Source organism: Gekko japonicus, unplaced genomic scaffold (assembly GCF_001447785.1).
Source record: "Gekko japonicus isolate JY-2015 unplaced genomic scaffold, Gekko_japonicus_V1.1 scaffold1377, whole genome shotgun sequence".
Classification (NCBI taxonomy): domain Eukaryota; kingdom Metazoa; phylum Chordata; class Lepidosauria; order Squamata; family Gekkonidae; genus Gekko; species Gekko japonicus.
The window spans coordinates 344,860-372,294 of record NW_015164227.1 but is presented as its reverse complement, the minus strand read 5'-3'; the positions used below and the strand labels follow the sequence as shown (position 1 = coordinate 372,294).

At 46.0% G+C, this 27,435-nt stretch overlaps 1 protein-coding gene across 1 annotated transcript; it reads right to left on the bottom strand.

Annotated features, from left to right (window-relative positions):
• Positions 1 to 3,015: 3,015 nt before the first annotated feature.
• ASH2L (ash2 (absent, small, or homeotic)-like (Drosophila)) lies at positions 3,016 to 27,309 on the bottom strand. The gene is given in 18 exon segments (XM_015408568.1): positions 3,016 to 3,240; positions 4,919 to 4,978; positions 5,608 to 5,706; positions 7,766 to 7,858; positions 8,738 to 8,931; positions 10,320 to 10,487; positions 11,072 to 11,134; positions 11,137 to 11,282; positions 13,102 to 13,195; positions 15,776 to 15,793; positions 17,271 to 17,346; positions 17,782 to 17,877; positions 18,636 to 18,731; positions 21,220 to 21,314; positions 21,675 to 21,763; positions 24,918 to 25,063; positions 25,853 to 25,922; positions 27,172 to 27,309. Coding segments are annotated over 18 exon segments (1,848 nt in total). The 5' UTR covers position 27,309; the 3' UTR covers positions 3,016 to 3,132.
• Positions 27,310 to 27,435: the final 126 nt, after the last annotated feature.

Below are 27,435 nucleotides of genomic sequence, written 5' to 3'. Positions count from 1 at the left end.
CCAAAGGATTACATTCTTTCCTTTAAAAAACGCACACCCAATATTCTCCTGCCCTTAAGCAGAAGTAAATCAGTGCACCCTGTTTATACTGAAACAAGGTTGAGGGGGATCAAGTTTAATGCTGGGTACACCTAGAAATGGAATCTGGTCGGTTTCTGAATTGCCCAAGAGGAATTCCATTTTAACTAGTTTCAAGCTGAGGACTTTAAAAGCATTACACCCAAGGGATTACATTCTTTCCTTTAAAAAAACGCACACCCAATATTTTCCTGCCCTTAAGCAGAAGTAAATCAGCGCAACCTGTTTATACTGAAACAAGGTTGAGGGGGATCAAGTTTAATGCTGGGTACACCTAGGGTTGCTAACCTTCAGGTAGCACCCAGAGATCTCCCACTATTACAATTGATTTCCAGGCAACCAAGATCAGTTCCCCTGGAGGAGATGGCTGCTTTGGAGGGTGTACTCAATGGCATTATACCGCTCCAAACCCCGCCCTCCCCAGGCTCCACCCCCAAATCTCCAGGTATTTCCCAACCCAGAGCTGGCAACCCTAGGTATACAACAAGCGGATTTTTTTTCCTTGCTGGATTTACCCTGCTAATAGGACCAAGCCGGCTATCGTCCAGTTGCTCGAAGAACCTGTGATCCCGGGTCATGATCCCTAAAAGCGTGGGTTTTCTGCTTTAAGCCTGAGCTGGCCATTAGCCAACGTTGCTAACGATAATCTTTACAAGTTTGGACTGTATTCTTCCCTGTTCGGCAGAGTCACGTCGAAGTAGATAGTTAAGTAGGTATTTATTTTTCCTTGTTTCCTTCTTTGGACAAGGTGTTTATTTAATATTTATTGCACTCACGTGTATTAAAAGATGACATCTTTCTGTTTCTCTCATGTACTTGATTAGCTTCACAAGGAAACAGGCAGATAATGCAGGGTGAAGATTGCCGTGCAAGGACACAGCACTCATTTCTAGCCCTGTGGGGGGGAAGGAAACCCAAATCCTCTGTGATCTGAACAGTCAAAAGCTAGTTGCAACTTAATAGTAAGAGCCTGATGGTCTCATGCTGTCATGCCTGGTGAATGTAAACTTTTGAAAATAAACATTTGTGTGATTTTAAAAAGTTGTGGTGCCGCTCTTTCCAGTGTGGGCAAGACGATGTGTCCATTCAATTCTGACCTTGCCTTTTCCTTCAAGTTCAGAGCCGCACACACCACCTCCCTTACCTTCCCAACAACCCTGCACAGCTTCTCGCAGCTGCTGTGTCAGTTGTGCCCACAACTAAAGCCGTTCTGGTTGATCTCTGTCCACTTGTGGTTGGCTCAGTTTTGGCACTTGCAGGCCCAACCTTCTGGAGACACTGCTGGGGTCACCCCAGAGAGACTGAAAAAGTGGACACATGAAGCTGCCTTGTTCTGAACCAGACCCTGGCTCCATCACGGTCAGTATTTTCTACTCAGATTCACAGCCGTTCTCCAGGGTCTCAGGAAGAAATGCTTTACATTACCTGCTGCCTGGTCCTTTTAGCTGGAGATGCTGGGGATTGAACCGGGGACCTTCTGCATGCCAAGCGGATGCTCTCCCAGTGAGCCACAGCTCCTCCCCCAAGTGTTCCCCCCCCCTGTGCTGTGCTTCAGTTAACACCAGACTATTGCTGAGCTCTTGCTATTGTCCCTGTTAAATTCTAGCTGGGTGCTTCCATCCTTTTTTTCCTGCCTGGACGTCTCTTGGAACAACCTAAGCATAATGCCTGATGGCCCTGCTTGAGTCTGGAATAGCAGGAAAGAGCTAGGTTTCCTTGCACTACCACATTTCACAGGGAAATCTGATGTACTTTGCCTTCCAGCTGTCCTTGCTGTATTCCAGTATGACCTGCCCATACAACCGGGTGTGTGTGTGTGTGTTTGAAGTGTAGAAAGCAGTGATGTGTAAGCTGGAGCTGCAGAACTCTGTGCCCCTACTTCCTATGGCCTCTGCTATTTATTTTTCGGGGTGAGGGGAGCAGACCAAGTGGAAATGTTCAGCCTGGCACACTAGAGAGCTAACATTTTGACATCGTAACAATGTTCTACTCAACAGCAACATAAAAATACTGACACCCTGAACAAGTAACTGTTTTTGACCAGAACAAACACGAAATGATTCATGTGTGTACAGTGTAGAAACTCTTAAGTCAAGTTCTTTAAGAGTGACACATTCATGTCACAGTAGTATGGCGCCAGTGACTCTGTTTCAAGGAAAGCGCACATAGCCTGCAGTCCTGGGCTTGAAGGTTAAAGCCTAAACGCATTTCTAAATATGCCAGCGTCATTTCTACCTCCACTTGGGTACGCGCACAAAAGTTTACCCTTTCAACCAGAACAATGTTTGCAATTTGCTGAATCTTCCAAAGCATTAAGCAAAAAACTGGAAGATACCCCCATTTGCCAACAATGTCTTTTCAAAGAGAATGGTCCCCAAAACTGGTTTCTTACACAAATGCATTGTCAAAAAGATCAAACACACAGAGGAACTGGCGCTAAAGGTTTTGGGAATGCCACCTCTTGAAAACCAGCATTCGGCCCTCAGCGAAGGAGTTCTCTTGTCCTCATCTCCTCCTCAATACCTCTGAGACAAAGAGTAGGGGTGGATGCCAGATTGCTGCTGGTTCTCTCTCCTGGCAGAAGCAGAGCATGAGTGAAGAGGGCTCTCTAGATGCCCCCAGTTACCCAGAACAGATCTCTCCCTGACCACAGGAACTCAGAGGAGAGGCACCAAAAAACCTGGAGAAGGAGGGAAGGCAGGAGGAAGCCGACTAACAAAGCCATCCCAGATGCCCAGCATCAGCAAGTCCATTCATCTGTTAAGTCTTTCCTCTTTTGACACAGCTTGCTCCTGATCCAAATGATTTATCCGGGTTGGAAGGACAGCTCCAAATTCCACTAAGTTTGGGTAACAGACATCCCTACTTCCTCCTGTTCAATTTTCTTTTCCTTTCGGAGTGGTACTGGAGGAACTATGAAAAGCACGTGGTCTGCTATTTGTTGTTCTTTATATATAAAAAAAGATGTATTTCCTTTCCGCTTTACACCCAGTGATTTCGTTCCATTAAAAAAAAGGTACACATAAACACACACACATTTATATACAATGTCTCTCAAGGCTCCCAAGGTGGGCTCCGCCGCCCATCGACCTCCGTCTCCACGTGATAAAGGACATCCGCCAGAGTGTGCTCCATCACGGCTACCCAGCCCATGTCGCTGATCTGCAAGGGGGAAGGGGGGAGAAAAAGAGGTTACGTGCCTTGGCTTCATGCAGAAAGGGGCCAGAAGATGAGGCTGGAAGTTGGGATCCCAAAAACCTGTTCTGTCAGCAGAGCAGTCTTCCACCAGAGGAAAGTATCTCCCCTAGTGATACAGCTCTACGGGACCCCAAGCTGAGTTTTGTGAGTCCATGTTTGAGATGAGCAAGGTCACCTCTAGGAAAGTCTGGAAATGTATAGATGAGGTTTGGTTCAGGAAGGGCAGCCTGCAGAGAAGCTGGGGGCTTAATGCTCTCTTACAAAAGCATCTCCCAGCCACTTTGCCTTCACCACCCTGGGCTAGCAAACACCCAAAGACTGCCTTTAGAATTAAAGCAGAAAATGTTACCATTCTTCATACACACGCTTGGCTGCGGCAACATCGTTTCTGCACACTCAATGAAGTCATGAAGCCCTAAGCATGATCCTGGAGCCCCCACTATCAGCTGGCTGGGGGAGAATTTGGGACCCTATACAATTGGCAGGAGTGAGCAACCAGGAGTGCAAGACAGGCAATATTGTGCAGGGCAGGGGACAAGGTTGAGAATGAATTAACCAGCCACACATCCAATAGTGCCTGCTTTGCCCATCCTCCCCTTTTTAGCCTTTGCTTAGGATCAAGCAGATAAGAGGATGGGAGATCTGTGACTGGCTCTTCCCAGCATATTTGAAAGCTACCTTTCAGGCAACCAGGTCCCCCGAGGCAAATTGCGGCCATGTGGGGAAGGGAGAGGCCATTTAACCCTTCCAAACCTTGTATTATCTCACCTATCAAAACCAGTCTTGGAAGGAAAAGGGTGGGCAAACAGCTGGTGCCTTGTTTATCCTTCCAAAGCTAACAGGAGAGAAGAGCAGTTTGGAAAGCTTTAGCCTTCCGAAACTAATAGGGGAGAAACAGAGGACCAGTTTGGAATGGGGAGAAGACCAGTATGGAACGGGTGAAAGGATCACACCCCATCAAGGCCCTGCAGGCCTGAAAGGAAGCTAGGAGGACCATGATATTCTTCTTGTCCACTTTGACCATTATTTCTGGTTTGGCCGGTTTGGACTGCAACTGTTTTAGGAATCCACTTCAAGGCTGACGTCAGACAGAGAAATAGTTTGGGTTTCCCTGAGATAACTAAGGAAGACATGGGTGAAATGGGTAAAATTAAGACCCTGCCCAGCTCAGCTGTGCCTGACACCCAAAGCCAGCATTCCCGTCCACACTTGCCTATGCTGGGGGAAGGTAACACCAAAAGAAGAGGGGGGGGGGTGAAAAGTATGGAACGGTTTTGAACTTGGTGCACTGGCATCAGCAGGGCTCCAAGTGAGATGCTTCCAAGGCAGGATTTGTAACTGCTGCAGAATTTTAAGGACCTGGTTCGTTCGTGCCCCTCCTTTAGGGGCTATGCAGGGCACGGTCCCCTACATGCAGAACCGCCCGTGCATAATCCCTGGCACCCCTCCCCCCGGCTTCCTTCTTTGTCCTTCCAGCTCTGCATTCTGAGATTCAAGCTGGCTGAGCTTATTCCTACTGCAGAGGAAGAGCTTTCTGATCAGAGGTACTGGGATTGCCTTCTACAGGCAGAATTCCGGATTCTCAGCTATCAGAGACACGCATGAAATGTTCACGGGAGAGCTATTATTGCTCCACACTTACCGGGCGGTAAGTGACATCTCTTGGAGGGTATTTGAAGTAGGGCCCAAAGTTTATAGAAACCTACAAAAGGAGGAGGGGAAAAAGTCCACATGTGATTGTTTTAGTGAATAAGCACTTCACATACATTACTGTAATCCTTGCCCAAAAAAACCAAAACCCTGCACGGTAGGCTAGTGTTGAGATTCCCATATTACAGAGGGAGGGAAGAAATCAGAGAAAGTGCCTTGCCTGGGGCCACCTGGTAAGTCTGTGGCCAAGAAGAGATTTGAACCAGCAGCTTCTCAGATCACAGCTCAGTCTTTCTACCACTAAGCTTTGCCAGCTCATTGCTTAAAAAGGACAAGGGTAATCCCAAACATTTTAACAAGCCGGCAGTGCTCACGTAAGTGGCTAGTAAAAGAGCAAGGATAACATCAGTTCCCAAGTGATCACTGGAACCTGCCTGATAGCAGCTCAGCCCCCTGGTCCACCTTGCCCCAAATCACCCACTCTGCCTTGCAGCAGTTCTCCAGAGCCTCTGGCAAGGAAGAGGCTTTCCCCAAGTTCCTTCCCTTGGAGATGCTGGGGGCAGGGTGGGGAGTCAAACCCAGGGCCTTTGGCATGCCAAGTGCACACTTTACCCCGAGCCACAGCCCTTCCCCAGATGTGCAAGAGAAGAACTCACGGCACTCGATTGCTTTGTTACCTACCGTGCAGCCTTTGTACAAAGAGACGGCAGGGAAATAAACGCCTTCAAAAATATCTTTGTATGCAACTCCTTGGCTGGCACCGTTTTTATAGAAAATTATCTGAAAGAGATAGCAGGCAGTCACCCCGAGGGAGCAGCCAGGCACGGTGACCTTTCACCCTGACATCCACCCAGCTCAGCTCCTTCCCTCTGAGCTTGTTGCGTCTTAGGCGGTGAGCTCAGGCCACAGGTCTTTGCGGTGCCCACCAAGTATCCTTCGCTTCGAGTGAAGGCCTGGCACGCAGGTGCCCAGAAGCCAATGACGCACAAAACCTCGCCTCCTGCATTCCACAGAGTGCAAAACAAGCTCTTGGAAGTGCCATCTGGGTAAAGGGGATGAAGGTTACAGGGCAAAGGGGGGGTGAGAAGCTGCTGCAGTGCTTGCTTCTACCAGCCGGTTGCAACTCATGGATGGAGGATGGTGAGGAAATGGCTGCTGGTTTGTCACATCCAGGCTGACTGTTTGTCCCTCTCCTGTGCAGGTAGGTAACGATGGCAGGACCCCTTGGGTAAGGGCTGAAGGGTCACAGCCTACAGCCAAATGAAAGATCTTCCGAGAATGGGAAAGAACTCTGCATTTAGAAGATTTCCCCAATTCCTCTCTCCTGTTTTTTGTTTTTATATTATTGTACATTATCTTGTTGTGCGACCTGCTTTACTCAATTTATACCACCACTTTAATCTCTAATAGGGATCCAGAGCAGCCTACATCTCCTCTCCTTCATTTTGTCCTCAAAACAACCCTGTGAGGTAGCTTAGGCTGAGGGAGTGTGACTGGCTCAAAGTCACACAGCAACCTTCCATGGCAGAGTAGGGATTCGAACCTGGGTTTCTCAGATCCTAGTCCAATGCTCTAACCACTACACTGGCTCAGTGCCTTGGACCCCCATTTAGAAAGAAGAGAGAGAAGAGATTGGATTTATATTCCACCCTTCACTATGCGAAGGAGTCTCAGAGCGGCTTAAAATCTCCTTTCCCTTCCCCTCCCCACAACAGACACCCTGTGAGGTAGGTGGGGCTGAGAGAGCTCTTTCGAGGACTGCTCTTGAGAGAACAGCTCTGAGAGGACTGTGACTGACCCAAGGTCACACCAGCAGCTGCATGTGGAGGAGTGAGGAGTCAAACCTGGTTCTCCCAGATTAGAGTCAGTTCCTAACCACCACACCAAACTGGAATAAAATGGAGCTTACTCGCTTCAGGCTGGAACAGTTTTGGCAGTCCACACCTTCAGCAGGATTCTCAGCTTTTCAACTGCCCACTGGAAGTGAAATAAAACTTTTCTGGCATCAGAGTTAGGCACAGCTACATAATGGTGAATCCTTTCCTGAGTTGCTCGGCGTTACATACAGCTTGCTTCAAGGGTATACTGGCATTGATCTAGCAAACTATGACCACCACACATATGCACTCAGGGAGCAAAAGAATGGAAATGCCATGCTGACGGCAAACTAGGCACACAACTGGCTCCCATTCCTGACTGCAAAGAGACAGAAGATTGGATCCAGCTGAGTTTTCCACTCAGTCCCCCTCCGTACCTCAGCCCCATCCCAAGTGAGAGCCAGCATGGTGTAGAGGTCAGAATGGTGGACTAGGACCCAGCAGATCCAGGTTCAAATCCCCACCCTGCCATGGAAACTTGCTGGGTGACCTTGGGCCAGTCACGCCCTCTTGGCCTACCCTACCCTCAGAGGATTGTTGTGAGGGTAGACTTGAGAAGGGGAGAATGTTATAAGCTGCCCTGGGTCCCCGCTGGAGAAAAAAGTGGGCTATAAATGACAAAACACACATGGCCTTGTACATTTGTCCCATAATTCTCAGCACGGCCCAACTGCACGGTCACAGAGGATGCCGCCTGCCTTTCTCAACAACGAAAAAGCCAGTTGGATCCAACCCACAAATAGGAGCTGTTCATCCCGTAGCCAATAACAGGAAAGCATAACCGTGTCCAGGGTGCTCAGTCATCAGACCGCAGTCAGTCTATCTCCCCACACAGCAGCTGCTATTAAGAGGAAACGCCCCCCATTTAGAAGACACCAGTGGAGGCTGGCCAGAGGCTCCATGGACTTAGTGCGGCTCGCTGGCTGGGCAAACCAGCGCTTTCTTTCTGAAGCCCAACTTACTTGGCTTCCAGTCGCTTGCTTTAAGCTTTTCTCTGCTTTATCCACAAAGTCCTTCTCTTCAAAGTACAAGTAGCTTTTGAATTTGATCAGTGCCTGAAGAGGGGGGGGGGAAAGTGGAGTGTGACAGGCAGTTTGCCAAGGCACAAAATGTCTCACCAACATGCTCAGAATTAAAAAGCTCTATCCAGAGTGTCGAACTCATTTAGATCTGACATCAATGTCACTTTGCTGGGCCAGGCCATGTGCACCATAAAATGTGAAGCCAGGTACAGGAGACATAAACTTTATAAAGGACACAGGCAACCCCAATTAACAATATTATTTTTTACTCAAAACACGAACATGCTTAAAACATTAACACTCTTACAGAAAAAACAAAAAACACTCTTACGGTATTTCCTTATCGTCTCTCCCCAATTTTCCTTGTTTTTTTAGAAGCCTAGTAAAGCACCACCTAGACCACCAATTGTAAGAGACCTATAAAGGAACTGATGTGACACTCAGAAGGACGGCCCCCTCTGGTTCTTCTTGACATTGCACAGAAGAAACAAGCCAGTTGCATTCAGATGTCATGACACACTGCTTGTTGTTAGTGAATCCTGGCAGCCAAGAACATGGCTTGGTAGCTTTGTCTGAACATTCCCTCCCTTCACACACACAAGCACAGCCTTCCTGGTCTGGGGAGTCTTCAGGCTCACTTGCCATGACGTCTGAATCCCTAGCAAACAGGAGTTTGTTTCCTCCCCACAAACAAAGATTCCAAGCTGGGAGCACACCACAGTTTAGAATCCCCATTTGTGGGGAGGAATCAAACTCCCATTTGCCTCTAGGGGCCCGCATTTAGACATCAGGACAAACTGAAGCATGACTGAAGGCTTCTGAAACCAGGAAGCTTGGATTCATGCTCTCCCTTAAGTAAAGAAGGAACACCTGAGCACAGCAAAGAAGTTGCATTGGTGCCTGTCACCTTACCTTGTCTTTATAGGTATCTGGCAGGGATTTGGCAGTTTCTGTGTCTTCGGGAAGGCTAATGTAAAAACCAAGTACATCGCCTTGGCCATAGCTGGATGAATAATGCTTGCCAATGGACTGGTGGAACTTGGTGCCTTTCTTACTCCGCCATGAGTAGCTGAACTTGTCATACCCCAAGGGAGCCTGCAGATTTCCTGAAGAAAAACAGAAATCATCAGATAGAACTTGTGATTTAAAAAAAGACAGAACCTGTGATCACTGGCCTTTGCAAGCATGCCTAGAAGGGAAACCTGCTATCCTTTTCAAGACTTTCACTCCTTACTGGCGGGTACCCCCCTGCTTTGACGGTGTTTGCTGAGATGTAGTCTATGTTTTATAGCACAGGGGCATCTAGATCATATCTGCACCACCTGTTAGGAGCTTCAAGCAGCCAGTTGTCGTTGAAAAGCCTATGATGGGCAGACAGGGCATGGCAAACCAGGGCATGGATTTTTCTGCCCTCCAGTACATTAGAACACCAGTTCACTAAAAAAAAACCCCTCTGTGTAAACTGAAAAAAAGAGATGTCCATAGTAAACCAGTTTGTGCATCCAACTGGGATTTTCCATGCACACAGGCCATTTCTGGATGCAGCAACAGCCTTCATTTCACTTTGAATCACCTGAACTCTGTATCAGAAACCCCTCACCCACCTATACGTTAGGGTCAAAACAGACAAGACCCTGGCTGGACATCTAAACTGACATCTTCCATGGCCAGGAGAAAACACTGGCGATCCAGATCGTCCAGCATCCTGTCTGGTTTGACCTTACGTGACACGGTGTATCCAGGAAGGCGTGAACACTGCTGACACGGGGAGAACTCGTAAGCCTGCAGCCCCGTAGGCACCAGCCCATTGTACAAGCTTGTGCAATGCAACTAAGAACAGGAATTTTTTTTTTTTAATCCTCCCCACTGATGATCTGCCTCATGAAACTTTCTCTCCTCACTCCACCTGAATCCTTGCTCACACTGCAGTTTTATTAGGTTTCTAACCTTCTAGGTGGCCCTAACAATCAGTTCTCAGCGGCTGAGTGCTAGAAGTCTGCAAAGGCACTTAGCCTTGCTTGATGTAATTGTGCAGGCCTGGGCTTACGGGCCGTCTGTATTGTAAGGAACTGGATGTGTTACTCTGCGTTCCTTCCACAAAAAGCAGGGTGTCATCAGACAGTATGGCGTAGTAGTCAGAAAGAGCTGGGAGGCCCAGGTTGAAATCTCTATGCAGTCACACACTGTCAGCCTAGTCTACCTCACAGGTTTGCTATTGTGTGGATAAAATGGAGGGAGGGAGAATGATACTGGAAGCTGCTTTGGGTCCCCACTGGGGAGAGAAGTGGGGCATAAATATCTGAAGAAATAAGTCTCAAAGTCCTATTACGCATTTCAAGCTACTTCTGACTTGAAGGAATGTAAGCTCCTTGCTCGTCTGCAGTGCTCTGACTACACACCGATCACAGCTGGAATGCAGGAAGAGTCACTCGAGAAGGTTAAAACTGGTTTAGGAGACCACGAGTGCAAAGGAGGCCAAAGGCAAGCAACTTACCCAGTGGCTGAGACCACCCGAGCCTGGCAGCTGTTTCTGCAGGCATCTCGTCCACCGAAATCTCAAAATACCAGGCTCCCTTCCGCACCCCATGCGAGGCCCGAACCATGGAGTAGCCCTTCTCTCCGATGACTGTCAGCCTGTCGTCTGAAATCTTCAGCTGAGGAGCTGTATTTGTAGGAGGGGGAGAGGAAACAGATGCTGAGTCTTTCCCATGTTGACACCCTCAACCGCAAAACAGCTGGAGCAACCAAGGAACACAATTTTAATTCTTTAGGACTCTCCCCCCCCCGATTGATGAAACTCAGTTAACTGTATACATTTCAGTCAGTTGACTAAATCGGGACATGCTTGAGAATGTATAAGACAATCGTTAATTCATTTCTGCATTACCGGAGGCATCATCTAAGAAGCAGCTGTGGTTTTCTGCCTCATTCCTGTTTGCATGCACAGAGCCTGGCTCTGGCCAAAGGCACGTGCCCTTTGGCAAGGGGAAAAGGGCTCTTGGCTCACGGCCTGCAGCCCTGAGTGAGCTGGACAATGGGTTCAGAACCTGACTAGGAGTGGGGTTTTTTTGGTGCTATTATCATTTTTTGCTTGTTTGAATCATTATTTAAAATTAGCTTTTGTGAGCCACTCTGGACTTCAACCGTACAGAATAAATGACCCAAATCTAGTTTCGCTACAGTTCACCACTTCTCATGAGGCCTATGCCTGCCAGTGCCAGAAGAAATCCTTCAGAAGCACCATACCCCTGTCATGAAGAGCTAGAAGCACTCGTTCATATAGCCAAGCTCGGTAGAGGCCTCCGGGTTGCCCGCCCAGCAGTCTAGCTCCAGCTTCTCCGGGTCAGGCGCGTGGGGGTCGGGCTCAGCCAAAATGTAACGGTATCCGTCTTTGTTAAAGGGGTGTTCCAATGGGTAGCCGTGAGGTGGGAGACGCTGAGCGGAGAACAAGGGGTCACTGGATAACACAGAAAGGAATGTTAAGTGAGACACGAACCTCCAAGATAGGAAAGGGTTTTAGTCAGCCAATATCATGAATGTCAATTCTTCTTGCGTTGAGAAATTTATGAAGGTGGTGTGTGTGTGGGGGGGAACCCTTAGAGCTTGTATTACTCAAGGCACTGCTTTGCAGGTCACTCCAGCCCGTGGCAGGACGGTCACGAGTGTACCACGCAAGCCAGCACAGGCACATATCAGAATGCAGGACGTGAAGAGAGTCCCACGCAGCCATAAAAACCTGGAGAGAGAAGCTTACCACGGCAGCGATTGCCTCTTCCTCTAAAAGCTATACAGGACTTTAATTCACCTCAGTCCCGCATTGTTTACACCCTGACCTGGATAGCCCAGGCTTTATCTGTGGTGGTAGAAAAAGCTGTGAAGTCACAGCTGACTTATGGCAACCCTACTGAATTTTCATGGCAAGAGACTTGCCTTAGCAGGGTCAGCCCTGGTTAGCATTTGGATGGGAGACCACCCAGGAAGCCCAGGGTCGCGATGCAGAGGCAGGCCAGGGCAAACCACCCCTGAACACCTCTTGCCTTGAAAACCCCACAGGGTCTCCAGAAGACGGCGGCAGCTTGATGGCACTTTCTACCCCCATCGCCCATAGTAACGGCATAGCGCAGGGAAGCCACTATTGGTTGTCAAATAAATACTGAAGCTATAGGATTAAACCAATCCACTCACTGCAAAACCTCAAGGAAAGGTGTCTTGAAGTTTCTGAAGGGAGAGGAGTCTTTTTCTTAAATTTGATACTAAATTGTACAGTAGCTGTCAGATCTTGGAAGCTGAGCAGTTAAGTTTATTATTTATTCAATTAAAAACTCTAGACCACCCTGCCCTGTCAGAACAGGGCTCAGGGCGATGTACAACGATAAAAACATTCATAAGGAAAACCCACAATCTGAGTACAGTAAAGTACTGTAATTGGCCTAGACAGATGACGCTAAGCTTCTGACTGTTTTACTTAGGGTTGCCAAGTCTATCTTCGCTGGGAGTGGGGGGCTCCCGGCCGGCATCTTGTGCATGTGCGCACCGCACGCACGTCACCCGGAAGTGACGGGAGGACGCCAGGCATGCTGGGGGCGGGGCCACGGCCATACAAGGGAAAACCATAGTTTTCCCTTGTATGACCATGGCCCAGCCCCCAGCGTGCCCGCGTCACTTCCGGGTGACGCGCACATCGGGGTAGAGTTTCCCCCGGGGCCTGATCCGCCGCCGCCGGGGAATGGGCCTCTGGGGCAGGGATTTCCCCACTCCCCAGGGGGACTTGGGATCCCTAGTTTTACTGCCCCATTGGGGGGGGGGCAGAGAAACAGGAGTTCCAGAGAGATGGAAACCGTCACTGCCCTCAACCAGAGCCTGGCGGGACATCTCTACCTTTTAGGCCCTGAAAAACTGCAATAAGTCCCGCAGGGCATGGATGTTTTTCAGCAGAGAGTTTGGAGCCAGGGTAGAAAATGCCCTGGCTCTGGTCAAGGACAGCCGGATATCTCTCAGGCCAGGGACCAACAGTAAGTTCCTATCTGTAGAGTGCAATGCTCTTCTGGGTTTATACCAGGAGATGGCAAACCACCCCTATTTGTCTCTTGCCTTGAAAACTCAATGGGGTTGCCATAAATCAGCTGTGACTTCACGGCATTTTCCACCACCACCGATTAACGTCCAGTCCTGACATCGGATTTCAATTAGTTTTCAAAATGGAACATCAAGTTATCCATGCACAGTTTGTCGCCATTACAGGAAATATTTGTTTGCTTTTGCACTACTGCATTTACCTCCTGGTTTTCTTGGCCGTTCCTGTGGTCCCTCCGTCTTGCTGTTTGCGTTTTGCTCCTCTTCCTTTCCCACTGCTTCCCGCAACAATACCCCCTTAGGAAGGAAAGTACCCACAGATCACTCGGCATTACAGGGGGGCAAAGGGAATCTGCTCAGAATTCCCCGGATGCGTTTGAATCTCAACAAAACCAGATCGTCTCCCAGGTAGGAAGCAGAACTGTTGCCTGTTTACATTAAGCTTCTTTCTGGGTCTGCATTATCATCCAGCAACAGGTTTAGTACTGAAATGATACTTGGATTGAAAGAGAGTAACATTAATAACAATAATGCAGGCCCTTATCGCGACACCGCAAGTGCAAGCAGAAATATCTTGATCTCACTAGTGTTCGATAATTGGAAGGGGATTCCTTGTCATCTCTTTCAAGGAGATTCGAAACACATGAAGACAAGACAGGAGCCGATTTGACAGGGGAGCAGGGAGAATCAAGAGGCTTCAATCAGATGCTTACTCATTTTAACACCAGGCAAAAGGCTTTAAAGAACACACCGGACACACAGTTTCTGCATCAGCTGTAAGCACCCAAAGACAACAAAAACAGGGAGGAAAAACCAGAAGCATAAGATGTTTCTCTGCAGTGCCAGCAAATTGCCATTTTTGGTGGTATCAAGAACTTCATGATTCTTGCCCCTATAATGACTCTGCCTCCTTCCCCCACTGGTTTGTTGGTTTAGTGGCCTTGCAGATATACAGGCAGCTGTGAAAGAAAACACTGCCTTTCACCACAGGATGGTGCAGGAGAGTTTGGGGCATCTCTGGGAAGAGGGGAAACGGCTCAGGCATTCAGGACCAGAAGTCATGAAAACTTGTACATGTCTTATTTTTATTATTTTTTTAAGTAAGGAAAAGCGTAGCCTTTAAACAGCTGGAAGTATCGGTTATCTGTGGAAGCTGCACAAAAATACTTTGAGACGGTGGCTGCTTTTGTCCACAGGTTGTTACCAAGCTTGTGTGTGCCCACACTGAGCATGACACACACACTAAAGAAGGATGCCAGCAGCTCCAAAAACTCACCATCGTACCTGAATTTGATGGTTACATGTGGAGGAAGTGAACCCTGTGCATGAACCTGACCCCTTAATACCAATATCCTGGACGCAGTCAGAGCTGCTAAGAAGTCAAAGTAGCAGCCTGTTAGCATCTGACTGCATTCTTCAGTGCAGAGGAGGGTTCCAATTCCCTTTAGGGGAGACTTACTCTGGACTGACTGATTTGGAGAAAGGAGCATGCTGCTACATGGGGTGCTGCAACACCAGTGGCAGGCATACACGGTTCCTTGCTTTCAGGCAATACAGAGTTGAGAGCTTTGCTGTGCTGCAGACAAACACCTTTAGCAGCAACCTAGGGTACCATAACTACAAGTGTAGCAAGCTTGGACATTATTAACAATCCTACAGCAGTGTAAAGGAATGAGGCTTCGGAAGGTAACGTCATATTCTGCACAACCATGAATCAATCTGAATAGTGTTTATTCAAGATCAGATTTTTAGAAAATATATGTAAAAGGAGGATTCTCCTTCACAACTTTAGAATGCCACATCTTGATGTGAACCCGGGCAATCAATTTTGACCCAAATTGCAAGTGGGGTCCACAGCTTTAAATAAGCAGGAGGGACATTCCAAATTTATCAGCAATTTCATGTCCTGCTGTTTCCCCAGAGAGCTCACTCAGAGCAGCATATACTGCAGGGGTGTGTGTGTATGCGCAACCCTTGTAAGGCAGATGCAGCCGAGAGATAAGGCTACCCAAAGAGCTTTCATATCCAGCCAGGGACTTCAATCCAGGACACACACACACCCGTTCAAGGTTCACACACCATCCTTACATACTGTACCTTACAGGAGCTCTGGCTGACAGTTCATGGGAAATCTCACTAGAGACTGCAGAAGAATACACCCACCAAGAGGCTTAAAACTGGTTGCCTAAATCCAGCCCCAGTGTTAGCACAAACATGGCTTTAATCATTTAAACACCCTCTAATGCAATGGAATTTCCCATGTCCCAATTTTTGCATGCATTCCCTCGTTCCTTTGTGATACCCAATCATTATGGGCTCAGGGTGAGGGGAGCAGGATTTTCTTACCACACCACAATCTTGTGAGGAAGGTTATCGTCAATCCATTTTGGAAATGAAGAATTGAGGCTGATGAACCAGAGATCTGCCACCCCCAAACAGAAGTCAGGAGAATGAATTAAGCTGACAAAAAGGATTTTAGTGACCCATGAAAGGCAGAATATGATGGTTCTAAAAGGTTGTCAAAACTTCTCATTAAAGTGGAATTAGGATTTGTTAAAAGTGTTACTCCCATGGTTTTTAGGACAGGTACTTTAGATTGATTAATCCCGAGCTTCTAAGACAGTGGGTTGTATCCTACCAGCTTTTCTAATGGAGAAAGAGGGGCTCAGTTACCAGGGAAATGGCTATACCAGGGATTGTGGAGTCCAGATGGGGGGAAAGTCCATTGAATGGATACTTCAGTGCGGGGAGGGGGTTCAGGTAAGACAGCAGACAAGCTGAGCTGCTAGGATACAACACAATTTGGCAAAAGAAGAAAAGAAAGCTTTTCAAACCACAATATTAAAAACGCAAGAATCTGAAAAGTAGAATATTCACCTCCCAAAGAGGCTCCACCTGTAAGAACAGAAGTTGCACCATGTAGTTGTTATGTTTTAAATGAGGAAAATAAAAAAGACACTACCAGCATGAAAAGAAGATAAAATGACTAGCCACAAGAAACATGCCCATCTAAATCCTGGACCAACTGAACAGTTCTAAATCCTGGACCAACTGAACAAGGTGACCTGCCAACCGGCAGTTATGTGACAGGAAGTCGTGTACTATTAGAGTTACACGACAGGAAAAGGGGGAACCCAGAATTATGACTTTGCTGGTTTCAAAGCCAGGACGATGAGCAGCAGACCAAGAGCTGAGGACCAGCAACCCTAGCCAAGTACTGGAAGATGTACCATATAAGGGAAAAAAGCCAAGTGCCAAAGCTACAGAGGAATCTGTTCCAAACGCTGAGTGACCTCACCTCAACAGGCTTCTCTCAGTGACTGTGCAAAGAGAGGCAGGAGGCATGGCACTCTTGCTTTCTACACACACACAAGCTGCATGTTGTTCCAAAAGGCAGCTAAAAATGGTGGCTTCCAACCTAGCAGGTGGGTCTCTGAGATCCACAAATGGAAGACCACTGGATCTAGATGGAAACACCTCATCCAGATCTGCATTTACTTTAGATTAACTTGACATAAAACAGCATCCTTTGGGAAGTTCCCCCACACAGGCCCTTGCTGGAATCACTGGAATGTGGGCAAGAGCACCACCATATTCTCCCCCCGCAAGTTACACAGGAAATGAGAAATCACTCCCCCTACCAGTGGTTTTAGAAACATCTCCATGTGGCAAAGCAAAATTTTATTTGGGGTGGCTGATCTAGGTGACCAAGAAAGACTCCCGTTCCTCTTAACAATTCTGGAGTAAGTACAAAATATTGTGTGCCACTATTGGTGGAACCTTCCTCCCGTGCAAGGAGTCTTCCATAGGTGGAATGTGCCTCTTCTGCTGCAGCAAGGCATCTTGCACTGAAGGAAGGCAGCCCTTTGTCGTACATGAATACTCTGCCAGCTAGCTGGACATATGTTATTCAGAAATATCAGCCAAAGGAAATTCCACAACCACTCCTCCAGCCCAAAATAAAGCTTCATCGACAAGTGACTTCCATCAATCACAGCATGTGTACAGGAGGCATTCATTGGCTTGATATTACTGGATTCCTAGAACATTTAAGTAAGAAGTTGGTTTTTAAAGTTCCTTAAGGTTGGGTTCAGACCAAGATCTTGGTTCCCAGAGGTCCATTTCAGCTCACCTTTGGATCCAATTTCACAGTTTGGATCCAATTTAATTTTAAAGAAAAGATAACATGGCAAAAAGATTTATGTTCTGATGTGTTTTCAGGCTGTCTCAAGACTAATTTAAAAATTAAATGTATCCCATGAGCTATTGAAAAAAAGGAAACAGTCGGGTCCAGTAATAAGACTTGAGAAAAACATAAGAAGTTAATCTCTCATCAGATTTCCTTTTTTAGAAAGAAAAACAACAAACTTGCCATTTAGATTCCCACTTGTAGAGACCGTGCTGCTTTGTTTCTGATTATCATATGCAGGGCCAATATTAGCAAGGTCCTAAAAGAGAAGCAAACATACACTTAGTAAACAAAGAAGAAGATAACTTCAGTTAGACTCTTCAAAGTAGGTACAAATAAGACCACGGGTGTCTGTGAATGTCAAACATTTATTGAGAAGTTAAGTCTCAGCATTACCAAGTGTCTACTAAGCATGCTTAGCATTGCAGCCTTAGCTGAATTTCCAAAACTTTCAAGGCATCCCAAGGCTTTTAGAGAGCAAATACAGACACACGCAAGCCTGTGTTATGCTCAGCAGTCTTGAATTGACAAAGGTTCTGATCAGTCCTCCCCCAATAGGCCTCCACTTAATGTATCATGAAAGTAACCAACCTGCAAACAATTGTGAATAATAATCTTAACATATTATGGAAATATTTTTGCATTAATACCTTTACTCGATTGTACCATGAATGGGCATGCCAAGTTGACGTACCTGGTCTAGGAGTCCAAATTTGGGGTAATCCTCCTCTGGATCTTTGCTCCCTGGGTCCGGATGTTCTTTCACCAAAAACACGTCCCTTTCTTTACACTGGCGTAGAACATTTAAACAATATCAGAAGCCTGTGGCACATTCAGAAATACTCGAAAGGTGAATGGTGATCTGGGGTCATGGATCAGCAGCACAGCATTGGTTTTGGATGCAGAAGGTACTAGGTGTGATCTATGGCAGCTCCAGGATCAGCTACTGGGTGATGTAAAAGAGCTCTGCTGGAGACCCTGGAAAGCTGCTGCCAATCTGTGCAGACAGTACTGATCCTGATGGATCAGAAGGTCTGATTCAGTATAAATCCAGGTGGGCAGCCATGTTGGTCTGAAGCAGAACAAAATTTAAGGTCAGTGGCACCTTTAAGACCAACAAAGTTTTATTCAAGGTATGAGCTTTCGTGTGCATCCACACTTCCTCAGATCTGAGTAATCCTCAGATTGAGGAAGTGTGCATGCACACAAAAGCTCATACCTTGAATAAAACTTTGTTGGTCTTAAAGGTGCCACTGGACTCAAACTTTGTTCTACTGATTCATTATAAGGCAGCTTCATGAGTTCAAGGGCCCAGGTTCAATCCCCACCATCTTTGGTTATAAGGATCAGGTAGTGGGTGGCGAGAAAGACCCCTGCCACCTTGCAGAGCCCCTGCCAATCTAGAAGATGGATCAGTGCTATAACCGGATACAAGCAGGTTTGTACATTTAGATGGGTGCCAGATTCTTTAAAACACACACACACACACACAAAGTTTGGATTTTTTTCCCCATTTCCATTTTGTTCTTCAGAACTTCCAGCACTTACCATTGTTTTCACAATATTATTTGGCCATGTCATTTTCCCTGGTCTCTGCCTCGTTGTCATACATTCCCAGTACTTATCAATAAATGGTATAATATCCTGTTTGAAACCAAAGGGAAATAATGACAAGTTTTACTAAAGAACAAGTGCTTTCACTAAGTTTCATGATCTCCACCATGTAAACTATAGTGCTAGCCTTTTCCACTAGAAGTAAGACATTACACAAGTGTAGCTTAAATGACAAGGGCTGCATCCAGACAATCACAATAAACTGTGACTAACAAATTGCAATAGGATACAAATCCCAGTTAGACTCAGTTTCATGTTTGTTGCATCTCTGACACTATACTGTAAACTATAGTGCTAGCCTTTTCCACTAGAAGTAAGACATTACACAAGTGTAGCTTAAACGACAAGGGCTGCATCCAGACAATCACAATCAACTGTGACTAACAAATTGCAATCGGATACAAATCCCAGTTAGTTGTGATATCTAGCTGCAGAATTAGTGCTTCTTTTGTGCCAAACTAGGATATCAAACCAGAGTCTGTAGCCAGTTTGTCAGCCACAGTTCATCCTAAGTGTGGTTTGTTGCAACATCTGGATTCTCCTACCAATTTGTTGAACAGCTCCACCTCATTCTAGCCGTCTGGCATCCTCCCTCTATTGCCTACCCTGATGTCTTCCATGGTGGGAGAGTGGCACAAAGCCAACAACCCAGGGTCACAGGCAACCTGGGATTTGTTACTTCTGACTGGTAAACCAACAAGTCTGTTACACAAAACCATGCTTTAAGCATGACACCTGAATGCAGCTGTGGTCTCGATTCACCAACATAAGCACACACGGAAGGTTACTGCAGGAGGAATTGCTTATGGATGCAAAGTATAACCGGCATTTTCCTATGTGAATGACACAGTTAACATCCAAGATCTTTTAACAGTAGAAATTAGTTCATGGAGATGGTTTCACTCTCTGTACGGCACAAAAAAAGGTCAGGGCTTCTCTATATATTCCAAAAAGTTAGGTTTTTTAAAAAGAATGTAAAAATGGATATCGTTTGCAATGTTTAGAGTGCAAAGCGAATTGAGCAAGTGTTCTCCATGAATACATTAATGAGTCGCTACCAGTGCCATCCTAAGCGGAGTTGCACCCTTCTAAGCCCACCAAGTTCAAAGAACTCAGAAGAGTATAACTCTGCTTAGGATGGCACTGTCAGACTTTCTGGGTAATCAACTGTGAAGAGGCAGTTGTGCTAGTTTAGCGCAGAATGGCACCCTTGCATCTGACAAAACAGGCTTTAGTGTACTAAAAGCATCTGCCCTGACAAAAGCCGAGCTGTTTCTAAGATGCCAGCAGACTTCTGCTTGGTCAAAAAGGGAACATTGACAATTTAACCTGATGCAAGTGTCTTAATGCTCTAACTAATGAACAAAGTTTTGAGTCCAGTGACACCTTTAACACCAACGAAGTTTAATTCTGGGTATAAGCTTTTGTGTGCATAAACACTTCTTCACATACAGTGAAACAAGACTTGCACTAACTATTGTAATTAAAAATTACTAACGTTCACAACTTCTGGCAAGAGTTCAGAGACATGTTTGGCTCAAGTCTAGCATATAATCATATTTTATATTGGAATCAATACCACTGACAACTTTCAATAGATTTCTTAAGAATTAATTTAAAGCAACTAATGTTGAATTATAATGTTTATATTACACATTGAATGACATGACCTCTTATAAAAGCCCACGCTGGAATAAATTCGTCTAGGACTTCCGCGGAGTTGCACCCTTCTAAGCCTTCTACTCGGAAGAGTATAACTCTGCTTAGGATGGCACTGTCAGACTTTCTGGGTAATCAATTGTGAAGAGGCAGTTGTGCTAGTCTACCGCAGAATGGCACCCTTGCATCTGACAAAACAGGCTTTAGTGTACTAAAAGCATCTGCCCTGACAAAAGCCGAGCTGTTTCTAAGATGCCAGCAGACTTCTGCTTGGTCAAAAAGGGAACATTGACAATTTAACCTGATGCAAGTGTCTTAATGCTCTAACTAATGAACAAAGTTTTGAGACCAGTGACACCTTTAACACCAACGAAGTTTAATTCTGGGTATAAGCTTTTGTGTGCATAAACACTTCTTCACATACAGTGAAACAAGACTTGCTCTAACTATTGTAATTAAAAAATACTAACATTCACAACTTCTGGCAAGAGTTCAAAGACGTGTTTGGCTCAAGTCTAATAATCATATTTTATATTGGAATCAATATCACTGACAACTTTCAATAGATTTCTTAAGAATTAATTTAAAGCAACTAATGTTGAATTATAACTTTTATATTACACATTGAATGACATGACCTCTTATAAAAGCCCATGCTGGAATAAATTCGGCTAGGACTTCTGTTTAATTTCACTGCAAGAGACAACTAGCACTCTGGATTTCAACGGTATATAAATTATTCCTCCTTGGCCCATTTATAAAAGAGACCAGATTTCATTGCATCCAGAAAACATCATATCAGTCAATACCAACATTGTGTATGTCCGGAGATGGAGAAGAGAAAGAGTGGATCCTGTACCTTGTCTTTGGAGAACATTGTCTTTGGGTGTTCATCTTGGGTCCTTGACTGCCAAGTTAAGTTGGCCAGGGCACTGAGACACATTTCCTTTAGATCTTAAAATAAAACAGAGTGAGACAGAACATAGCTTTAGGGCCCAGCAACTGGGATCCCTCTTAAGCTAAACAAATCCACTTCCTAAAAGTTAATGTCAGGCCAGCCTGCAGTGTGGAGAAGGGGTTAGAGTGCGTGAGGAGACACAAATTCAAATCCCTACAGTCACGAACCTCCCTGAGTGACCTTGCACCAGTCACTCTCCCACAGCCTAGCCTACATCCAAAAGATGCAGACAAAAATGGAGGAGGGGGAAATCATGTATGCTGTTCCGAGCCTCTTGGAGGCATGATGTGATAACGTGTAACACCCCCCTCCTACACACACACACACACACACCCAGTATTTCTTCCCTTACTTACTTGCTTGTTTTCTTAAGAAATACGTATTCCCGCTATGATGGCAAACGTTGCAATGAAAACTGTAGTTGGTCATAAAAGGCAGGCAGGCTCTGGAGAAAAAAAACTTCTTTCATTATTTCACAATAAGTAGTACAAATTCTCTTGTGATGGAACAAAAAGGTGGGGGGGTGCCTTCCTATCCCTGCATGCTCCCGTCAACTTAGTGAATTGGAGCTACCAGTACTAAAGAATAACACAAAGTTCTAAAGAAAAACCAGTGGAAACCCATTGTTCCCCCCTCCCCGCAGCAGTTTGTAACTACTCTTGAAAGTCAGGTTCCGAGATACAACTGGGTCAGATATGTTAAGAGGTACATCCAACTTTCCGCCCACAAAACACTCACCTGCATCTCAGTCTACAGTTTAGTCAGTCTGATGTACTAGGATGTAAAATGCTCCAGATCTAACCAACCATAAGGTCAATAAGTCATCTTCCTCCCAGAATCTGGAGATTCTTGGTCTCGCACCACAGCTTGGCTCACTACTACTTGCTTAAAACCTCTAATTCTGCATCTGCTTTTGACATCCTGATGGCAGCATTGCTGCGAGGGCCTGCCTCAAAACACAAGGCTGGACTAGAGAGCTTCTTAGTCCCTTCTTCCTTTCCCTTGTGGCTCCACTGGTCTCCAGAACAGGTTTTTTTAAAACACACACACAGTCTCAAAGCCTTGTTTGGGAGGAGGGAGCAAACACTGCCAGTCACTTTACCTTTCAAGTCCAATGAATTTAATAGTTCTACTCACTACACTCATATTTCAGGCAGATCCATCTCTTTGCACTGCAATATGAGTCAGCAAAATAATACTGGCTCTGCTTGCCTGCCTTTGCTTAGTCAGCAGAAGCCAAGGCTGAAAAGGCTTCAGGGGATTATCAGCCAAGTAAACAGAAGCCCATCATTTTTCGTGGAAAATGCAAGATCAATGTCAAACATGCAAAGGCTGCCAGCCCCGAGCAACAGACTCTGCTGTGATCCCATCTGAAACGGCTGGATCTTCTTCCCTTGGAGTAAGGCAGTTAAGGATTGCAGCCTTGTAGAGCTCTGCTCAGCACAAACGGTTTTATTATTCTTTACATGGCTCTGTGTGTGCTGGGCTGCTACACAAAACAACCAGAGAAGCAAGGTCCTGGACACAGGAAGTTTAACAGGCCCCACTGAATATTTTACAAAAAAATGTAATAACATATAAGGCTTTAATTGACTCTGTAATGATCTTACATAGGTATTAATGGTAGCCAAAAGATAGCCAAGAGAGAATTCGAAGGACTGCAAGATTTTGAGTCCAATAGCACCGTAAAGACCAGCAAGATTTCCAGGGTATAAGCTTTTGAGGGTCCTGGAGAAAAGACGACTGAGGGGTGACATGATCGAGGTTTATAAGATTATGCATGGGAAAGAGCAGGTAGAGAAAGAGGTACTTTTCTCCCTTTCTCACAATACAAGAACTCGTGGGCACTCCATGAAACTGCAGAGCGGTCGGGTTAGAATGGATAAAAGGAAGTACTTCTTCACCCAAAGAGTGATTAACACTTGGAATTCACTGCCACAGGAAGTGGTGGGTGCTACAAGCATGGATGGCTTCAAAAGGGAATTAGATAAGCATATGGAGCAGAGGTCCATCAGTGGCTATTAGCCACAAGGTATAGCTAGGGGCTCTGGGGCAAGTGATGCTCTGTCTTCTTGGTGCTTGGGGGGGGTCAACAGTGGGAGGGCTTCTAATGTCCTGGCCCCACTGCTGGACCTCCTGATGGCACTGGTATTTCTGGCCACTGTGTGACACAGAGTGTTGGACTGGATGGGCCTTTGGCCTGATCCAACATTGGCGTCTCTTATGTTCTTATGTTCTTATGAAGGACTGCAAGATTTGAGTCCAATAGCACCGTAAAGACCAGCAAGATTTCCAGGGTATAAGCTTTTGAGAGTCCTGAAGGCAGCTTTGACTCTCAAAAGCTTATCCCCTAGAAATCTTGCTGGTCTTTATGGTGCTACTAGGATAGAATTTAACTCTTCTTACAGACCAACATGGCTTTCCACCTGAAACGACCTTTGAAAGACTGCTTTGTCTTGCATGTCCCTATCTGGTCTGTACTCTTTCTCCCCCTTCAGAGGTCAAGTGACACAAAGGCCTTTTCGGTGGCTGAACTGAGAAATACCTTCCCCTCTCCGGGCAGATTTGTGAAATGTCAACATTATTTTCACTTTGCTACTGGCGGTGAGGGGGGGAGGACACACCTTTTCATCCTCCAAGGTACTCAGAGATAGGACTCTGAAAACTTAAATATCTGGACTTTTAAAAGTACGCCACATAATATTTCTTGGAAAACTCAACAAAGCAGAATTAAGGATTCTAACTGACTATTTTTGGTACTGATTCACGACTCTGATCTGTCAACAGAACTTTAAGTTTCTGAAAACATTACATAGAGACACGGACCCCATCAGTACAAAAGCTGCAAGCAGGAAAAATTAGAGGGAGAAAATGAAGACCACAACCTTGCATGCCTTTTCTTCAATGTTAAGCAACACTGATTTCAAGCAGATAGAACCAAACTGTGAGCTCACACTGCCCTCTTCTGGGAGTATTCATACAAATGTATTGAGACAATGGACCAAAATAGATAGAGGCTGGGAAACCCACAGGAGGATTTCTTTAGCATTTTTAATTGGCAAAGTGTAGCTTCACAGCTCCTTATTCTGGATCGTACCCACAACATGGGATAGTGGTGGTAGCTACAACTTCCCACCTGTTCTGTTTCCCTCAAATGGTCTACTGGAGTTACCACCTGCTTTGCTGGGAAGGGGGAGGGGCACACTGGTCATCCATATGTCACCTGTACCTTTCCCACCTTCAAAGGGCAAGCAGTAGGCTGAGATCAGGAAAACCGAGTGGACAGGAAGGGCTAAATCCCTCCCAACCTCTGCCACATGCAAGATCAAAAATTGGGGGCAGGGGCCACAGTCATTATTTACCAACAAACATGCTCAGGGCATCCACTTGAGGGTCTCTGGGTGTCTCATACACTCTTCAGATAAGGGCCCTTCCTCCACCTAAGTAGATCTTCCCTTGGAGGAAGGCGGCAAACTTGGCTTAGTGGGGTGGAAGGATACAGACCATTACCATTTAAAATGCGTCTCTTGAAATGACTTATCTAACAATCGGGGAACAAAGAGGATGACAATGAAGAAAGACATGCAGCCACTACGTACGTTGTGTCAATGCCAAATGTTTCTGCGGTGAACCATTTCATACAAATCCCACACTGCAGCTCAATCTCTCCCAGCTGCCGTCCATTCTCTTCATCGACTGAGCCGGTCTGTGCATCCAAAACTTCAGAATTGTCCCCGACACCTTCCTGCAACAACATCAGCATAACTGCACAACAAGAAAGACCAAGAACCACATTAGCCACAAGGCACAAGGTACAACGCCACATCAGGAGAGCCTGTGGGGTGCACTGGACAGAGGGATGGGCCAGGATCATGGAGACCAAGGGTCACACTCAGACTCCACTACGAAGCTGACTGGGCATGCTAGCCCAGCCCTGTTCATAAGTTACAGTGAACACATGTACAAACTGTGTACAGTATCCCCTTGATAGCTCGCTGTAAGCGTGTTCAGTAATTATCACAATACATTCAAGTACAACTGAACAAGTGACAGAAACCTCACATTTCTCTGGGTATTGATCCCCAGTTTCATTTGAAAAGCAAAAGGACATTGGCCGTATGTGCATTCACTGTAACATGTGAAGAGCGCACAGTGTCTCAACCTAATTGCTTCACCGGAGTCACAAAGGGAACCTAGCACACCACAATCATAATGAAGAAAAAGTATGATGGATGAATTTGGAACACAAATTATTCTAATGTGAGAAATTATGTAACCTGAATTTTGCAGAAACAGGAAAAGCCTTTCAAAACATTAATCCAATAAGCATGGGTGACACTGTCGTCAGCCATTTAATCCACAGCAAATGGACTTCCCCAGCCAACCCAGAAATGAACCTTGGCATCCTGGCATAGAACAGGGATAACTCTCGGAATTGTGGAGTTTGCTAATTCTTCTTCCCACCCTCCTCATGAATAGGGCCTAAAAACAAAGCACCTGCAACATCCCAGCAGAGCTTCATTGATCCACCTACCAATGCATCCTTCCCACTGGATGATTCGGTCTCCAAGGCAGCACTAGCATCTGCCAGGGATGTATCCCCACTGAAAGGCACAGAAAATCATAATCAGAAGGAACCACATCACACTGATAACATTATTGTGCATTACACATTTAGGAGTGGGAGGGGATTCTGCTCTTTTCAGAGTGACTCTGTTATTCATCCCAAGCACTGGAGGAAAAAGCAAAGCAGTGCTGGCACTGAGGAACTCAAGGCCACTCTAGCATGAATATTGGGTAGGACTGAGCAAAAGAAGGTTGTGCTGGGTGCAAGGAGGAACGTTTCTGGGTAGAAGGAAAACAAAAGGGAGTCTAATGCCATTTTAAAGACCAACAGAATTATTACAGACGCTCACACAGACAAAAGGCCACTTAATGATGTATTTCTGCATGAAATGCATCTTCACTACACATAGGAGGGTGCTGAGAGATTTCTGGGGATGTCTATGGCTCTGCTCTGGCCCATTTGCCCCCAGCTTATGTCTATGGCTCTGCTCTGGCCCATTTGCTCCCAACTTTAGGAACTGTAATCTGAAATCTGTTGGAATGCACACTTTTAATTGATTTTTTACTGGTGTCGAGGAACTGTAATCTGAAATCTGTTGCAATGCACACTTTTAATTGTTTTTTTTACTGGTGTCATGTTAGATATTTATTTATTCTGAACTACTGAAGACTGTCATTTTTATTGTAATCTATTGTTGTGACCAACCCTGAGCCTGCTTGCAGGAAGTACGGGTATAAATCCAAATAAATAAATTGTAAAGAGTAGGGCCACAACTTACAATGGGATGCAGTAGGCCAACAACCACTTATGTGCAAAGCTCAGGTGAATTAAGAGCATCGCCTTAAGTATCAAAGAATGGACCGTGGTGGTGGTTGTGGCATGTTTGCAAATAACTGATTTGCTGTGGCAGAATATTTCATGGACTAGAAATTTATGAACCAAAAGTCCATCATGAAACGAAGAAACAGAGAGGAAACAGCTGGGCCAGGCATTGCAACTAGACGTTCAGCATGAGACATTTCTATACAAATCGAAAAATGATATAAGGCTGGAAGGGGAAGAAAGCGCAAAAGAATGACTGAGAATAGAGCGGCGAAAGAGGCAGATCCGGTTGGCCAGCAGGTCAGCACTCTGGCCAATAAGATACGGGTTCCAGAGTTCTGGCCAATGAGAAACAGATTTGAGCATTCTGACCAATAGGATCAACCGGCGGGAGTGTGGCCGTGCCGAGCCAATGGGAGCGCAGATGCCGTTTTCCCTCTCTTGTTCATACGTCCAAGCCTTACCCAGTCTCCGAGTCTCCAGTTCCCTGCTCAGGAGGCCCTGCGGTTTCCCCGACCGCTGTCTCTGGAGCCTCCGGTGGAGTAGTCTCCCCGTCACCCCCTTCTTCGGGAGCAGGAGTTGTACCTCCCGCCGCCGCCATCTTCCGCCCAAACACAGTTCTCGCGAGAGATACGTCTTGGGTTCTCGCGAGATGTTGTCACTTTTCCCCGCAACCCCTCCTCTCTCTTTTCTTAAAGGGGCAACGTCAACTATTGAACGCAGTAAAA